This window comes from Mandrillus leucophaeus, unplaced genomic scaffold (assembly GCF_000951045.1).
Source record: "Mandrillus leucophaeus isolate KB7577 unplaced genomic scaffold, Mleu.le_1.0 Scaffold123, whole genome shotgun sequence".
Taxonomy (NCBI): domain Eukaryota; kingdom Metazoa; phylum Chordata; class Mammalia; order Primates; family Cercopithecidae; genus Mandrillus; species Mandrillus leucophaeus.
In genome coordinates, this window is record NW_012100654.1 from 6,503,099 (window position 1) to 6,509,098 (window position 6,000).

Consider the following 6,000-nt stretch of genomic DNA (forward strand, 5'->3'; position numbering starts at 1 on the left):
ATGTGACAATTACGAGAAAATAACAAGATGCTTTAACATGTATGCACAAAGATGTTCATACTATTGCTGGTTAGAAAAGCAACAACACAGTAAACAAAATATTTTCAAAACTTTTTGAAGGCTGTATCATGGCATAAAAAATCCTCATGGTATAATGTTTTCTTAAAAAAAACAAAGAAAAAAAGCGTGATTATTACAGGATTATACGTATCATACGTCACAATTTTGGAGGTTAAGAATGTGAGGAAAAATACCAACATGTTAACACTCTGTTATTTCTGGTTGTGAGATAATGGGTGATATCATATAGTTTATACATTTTCTACAATAAGTATATATTACTTTTATAATCGGGGGGCAAGTCACATCAGAAGTCGTTACAAGAAACATATTGGGTTGGACACGGTCATGTGCAGTGGCCCAGAGTATCCCCATCCCCCTACTGAGTTGGTTGGTGGGAAGGTGGGATGCTTTTCAGATGGGAGTAATATTGTTTATTGCATCCTTTATTTCAGAATAATCCTCAGGTCTGCCCCTACAATCTCTACGCTGAGCAGCTCTCAGGATCGGCTTTCACTTGTCCACGGAGCACCAATAAGAGAAGGTACAAGGATTAGATGAATTCTGACCTGTAGACTGTGGGAACTATGACAGGGACTTTGTGCTGCCTCCTTCCCCTGGGCCACAGCCTCCCAGAGCTGCTCAAGATCCTGCTTCTTATAGGCTATGGTCTGGGTCATAGTCGGAAGAGAATGGACTTCCTCCCAGCTAGCACCAAGTGACTAGTGGAAGAAGGTGAAGGAAAACTGCACAGAGCCGGGAAAATACACATGTCCAGTTCCATTTACAAATTATCTCTTATACTCAGAAGAAAATATTCCTAATAGTTTGGCCTTCTTCTAAAGACTGTCCTGTTGAGTTTTGGCTTGGGGTTTACCTGTTTTGTTTTTGTTTTGTTTTATAATGACAAAGTCACAATTAGGGAAGATTCAGAGCAATATCTCTCTCAGCTGACTAGAGGTATGGTCTTTGCAAGAAAATGTTGGGTAATCCAAGCTTGGATAGTTAAAAGTCATGTATTAAGGCCCACTGTGGTTTGAATTAATAAGGTTTTTATTCTGGAATTTGCCTTTGCTAGAAACCAGCATATTCATTAACATAGTATGCCATGTTCCATGTTTGCTCTAATGCTACATCCAGGTCAATGAACATGATCCCTTGATTAACTCAGGTTGGATGCAGTATGTGTTATAGTTTTGGGAGGCAGTAAGTGTTGTGATTTAAACAAATGGTGTCTAGTTATAGAAATTTTAGGCTAAGGCATTTGTGAAGAGGAATGCTGCTGATACCAGAGACTTGGGAGAGAAGGGCTTGTGGTCTTGTACTGCTTATTAGGGCAGCCTGGGTTTATCTCCACAGATCCTTCTGAGAAGCAAATGAGATAGTAAGTACAAAACTATAATGGACCAAACAAATGATAAAGATTGCACGGTTTAATCATGGCCACCCTGGAGGCAGGCCCCCTGAGTATAAATCCTGGCTCCTTTTCCAGCTGTGTGGCCTTAGGTAAATCATCTGCCCCCTTGGATCCTCTAGTTCTTCATTCGTAAAACAAAGATAATTATAGTACCTATTTCATAGCTGTGGTGAGGATTAAAAGAAAGGATGTGTGTAAAGCACATTATCTTAGCTTAGCACATTGCCCGGTACATGGTTAGTGTTCAGTTAATGCTAGTTATTGTCATAATAACTATCATTAAGTATTGCCATCATAGCAGAGTTTCTGCCTCATTTCCAGGGTATCTCTAGGAGGCTGTCAAGAGAACTGGGCATGATATATGGCAGATGCTATGTTACAATGTCAGTATCAACAGTGCTTTTCTCTCAGTAGATATGTGAGTGGAAAGAGGAAGAGATAGAGAAAGTTTTCTATACATGTCAAAAATCAGGGGACAATTCCATCACTATTTAATTCTCTCTCTCTCTCTCTCTCTCTCTCTCTCTCTGTAAGCCCAAATAGACAGGGTAAGGTAAGCACACAGATAATTCTGTCCATTCTAATTTATGACAACCTGGCCTCTATGACTATGTTCTTGACTTTGTGGCCCTTTCCCTAACAGGCCACCTGGTCTCCAGATTCTGCTGCCTGTCCCCATTATTCAGCAATATCTTCAGCCAGCAGGAGCTGAGCTTTGTTCCAGGAGGCTGAAAAGGAGCTGTTGGCATTTCATTAAGAAGCTGGCACTGTTCCCTGAATCAGAATTAAATCTCTGTTCAGGGCAATGTAGTGCTGCCTGGGGAGTTTTATAAACTCAGCTAAAAAATAAGGGACACTAGGTATGGCTCACCCATCTCTTTAGAAGAACTCTTCAAAGATAGCCACAAGAATTGTGTAGAAATGCTTTCCACTCAAAATCTCCAGTGGGAAGATGGGACCAGTCCCATCCAAAAGTAGGCCAGCCTGAAATTCTTAGTTACTACTCATCTGAACCACAGCATGCAGGGCCACCACAAAACTATTAAAGAGTCTGTCTACCTACCTACCTACCTACCTACCTATCAAGGATTAATTTTTATCAGATTAGCTAGTTGATTGATCCCTTGGGTTTCGAAAAGGCAAGAGTGAGGAGAGAGAATTTGGAAAATGTGGACCGTGATAAAAATTCAGAAGATTAAGAGAAGAAAGGCAATTTAACAAATGTCTAATAAGCCAGCACCTCCTGTATGCCAGGCATTTTTGGTACACAAACTCTTTGAGTTCTCACAACAATCTTAGGAGACAAGGATGAAGAACATAAGGTTCAGGAAGTTTAGTAACTCTCCCAGAATCACACAGGTGGTTCCAAGACATACACACATGCTCTGAACTTCATATACTGGGAGCTGGAGAGGCTTAGTAAGACCAAGGTCCGAGGTCACGTCATGAAGAGATGGAGTAATCAAATGGAAACTAAACAGATGTAGCCCATTTTCCCCCAGATGGCTCAATGTTGGGCCAGGCCAACTCAACCCACTGAGATAGACTGTCCTTGGGCTTAAAAGGGCCAGAGCCTGTTGATTCAGGTCTGGTCTTCCATTGTCCTTCTGTATTTTGTCAGTGTAGTAGCCTCTGAAAGGACTTGGGTCCCTCTTAGTGAGTTTCAATGTCCTTTCCAACTTCTGGAAGGTTCTCATCCTGGTGTCCTTTAGGATTCCTTTACAGAGTCTTCTTCCCTTCCTGAAGCCTGAGATCTGGTCCTGGTACAGAGGACACATTTTAAAAAGAAAAGAAAGAAAAACAAATAAAGGCATAAATGTACTACAATAAAACGTGGATATACAGTCTTAAAATTTTGGAGTACAGAGGCATTAATTTATTTTTATTTTATTATAAATTCTGGGGTAAAGGTGCAGGATGCGCAGGTTTGTTACATAGGTAAGTGTGTGCCCTGGTGGTTTGCTGCACCTATCAACCCATCACCTAAGTATTAAGCCCAGCATACATTAGCCACTTTTTAAGCTCTCTCTCCCCCAACTCCCACCCCTCAACAGGCCCCAGTGTGTGTTATTCCCCTCACTGTGTCTATGTGTTCTCATTGTTCAGCTCCCAATTATGAGTGAGAGCATGTGGCATTTGGTTTTCTGTTCCTGCTTTAGTTCGCTGAGAATATTGGCTTCCAGTTCCATCCATGTCCCTGCAAAGGACATGATCTCATTCCTTTTTATGGCTGCATAGTATCCCACGGTGTATATGTACCACATTTTCTTTATCCAGTCTATCATTGATGGGCATTTGGGTTGATTCTATGTCTTTGCCATTGTGAATAGTGCTGCAATAAACATATGTGTGCATGTATCTTCATAACAGAATGCTTTATATTCCTTTGGGTATATACCCAATAATGGGATTGCTGGGTCAAATGATATTTCTCATTGTTGGTCTTTGAGGAATCACCACACTGCCTTCCACAATGGTTGAACTAATTTACATTCCCACCAACAGTGTAAAAGCATTCTTATCTCTCCACAGGCTCTCCAGCATCTGTTTCTCTTATAAATTAGTATCAAAAAGACAGACCCAATAGCAAATGATAAAGGACTTTTACAAGTAATTCATAGAAAATCTATAGAGAGCCAATCAACAAATGAATAGACTTGTTTTTTGGAAATATTTTGTATTTTATAACTCCTAATAAAGGAAATACAAAATAAAATAAGATACTATTTTTCACCTAAAACACTAAAATTTTTAGCAATACTCCAGATTTGTGAAGATGTGGGTGACCAGGCACTCACACATGGTTAGTATGATAATAAAGTGTTAAAATGATCTGACAATTTTGCTTAGAAATGCATTGAATGTATCTGAAAGAATATGTAAGAAATATATAAGAAAATCATTAAGCTCTGATGCCTCTGAGGAATAGCCCTGAAGAAATTGAAGGAGGAAGGAGCCATTTACCTTTCAGGACTTTTTTAATTACTTGAATTATTTTTACCATTGGCATGTATTACTTTTATGATTTTAAAGGAGAAAATTGGTTTATTATTTCAAAAATAACAACGATACCACCCATATTCTCTCAAGCTACATAGAACTCGTTGTTCTTGCCTTCCAGAGCAGGGACTAACATCCTATGAGACACATAAGCTGATGTTTCTCTATGGATTTTCCTACACAGATACCCACCAAGGTACTTCCCCGCTTCCTTGCAGTTTTTAGAAAAGACAATTCTTCATTTTTTGGCCGCATGGAAATAAGCATGAGTCAAAGTCAATTTGAAACATGATGGGTGGAGTGAAAAGGTGAGAAGAGGCCAGGGCTGTGGGCAGCAGATGGCCATTAAAAAGTAAAGCCGTGACATTGCTTCACTGCTTCACACATTAGAGTCCACAGGTCATTGTTGACTTGCGTGTCTTCCTGATGGTACTGCCTGAGTCATTCTGTGTATCACTTAAAACATTACTCTAAGGCTTGTATATCTCATATGTTTTCCCTCTAGCTGGCTGTATAGGATTCTACCTTCAGTTTCTCACAAACCCTTTGAATCCATTGACGAAGGCCATGTCACTCACAACTGGGATGAAGTTGATCCTGATCCTAACCAGGTAACCTGGTCCTGTGAATTGAAGCATATCATGTATCCAAAGCCTTGACTAGAAATACCTAAATAGAATACCATGGTCATTGAAAAAAATAGGTAGCTTTTTAAAGCATTATTTTAATAAATGCTAAAGTGTGTCTGTTTTCTGCTCAAACTGGGATGGTGTATTAGTCCATTCTTACGCTGCTATGGAGAAGTAACCAAGACTGGGTAATTTATAAAGGAAATATTTTTAATTGACTCACAGTTCTGCATGGCTGGGGAGGCCTCAAGAAACTTACAATCATGGCAGAAGGAGAAGCAGACACATTCTTCATATGGCAGCAGGAGAGAGACATGTTAAGCGAAAGGGGGAAAGTCCCTTATAAAACCATCATGTCTTGTGAGAACTCACTAGCATGAGAACAGCATGAGGGTAACCATCCCCATGATTCAACTACCTCCCACTGTGAAGGTCCCTCCCACAAAACGTGAGGATTATGGGAACTATAATTCAAGATGAGATTTGGGTAGGGACACAGCCAAACCATATGAGGTGGGAATTTTGGAGCTGATTGATTGATTATGTATATACATATTGTTAAAAGAAAAACCTTAGACAAATCTAATTTAACAGAATTTAATTGGGTAAAGGCCAATTCACAAATTGTTCTACCTGAGCCAGGATAGGTTCTGAGAGACTCTAGCACAGATACTAGTAGAAGACGATTTATGGACAGAAAAAGGAAAGTGATGTACGGAAAACAGAAATGAGGTATAGAAATAGCCAGATTGATTGCAGCTCAGCATGACTGCAATGACTTTCTTGAACACAGCTTTACCGGTGTGTCACAATGATTGGCATAAGAGTAGGTTACACATCCAATTAGGTTATGGTTCACTATGTATGGAGAAACCTTTAGGCAGAACTTAAAAT

The 6,000-nt window shown here is 39.8% G+C and overlaps 1 protein-coding gene across 1 annotated transcript in view; it reads left to right on the plus strand.

Moving 5' to 3' along the window:
* HGD (homogentisate 1,2-dioxygenase) overlaps window positions 1-6,000 on the plus strand; it is a 54,724-nt gene that overhangs the window by 5,986 nt on the left and 42,738 nt on the right. Inside the window, exons 3-4 of the mRNA XM_011971610.1 lie at window positions 516-604; window positions 4,983-5,088. Coding sequence (XP_011827000.1) covers window positions 516-604; window positions 4,983-5,088 — 195 coding nt within the window. The remainder of the gene's footprint in view (window positions 1-515; window positions 605-4,982; window positions 5,089-6,000) is intronic.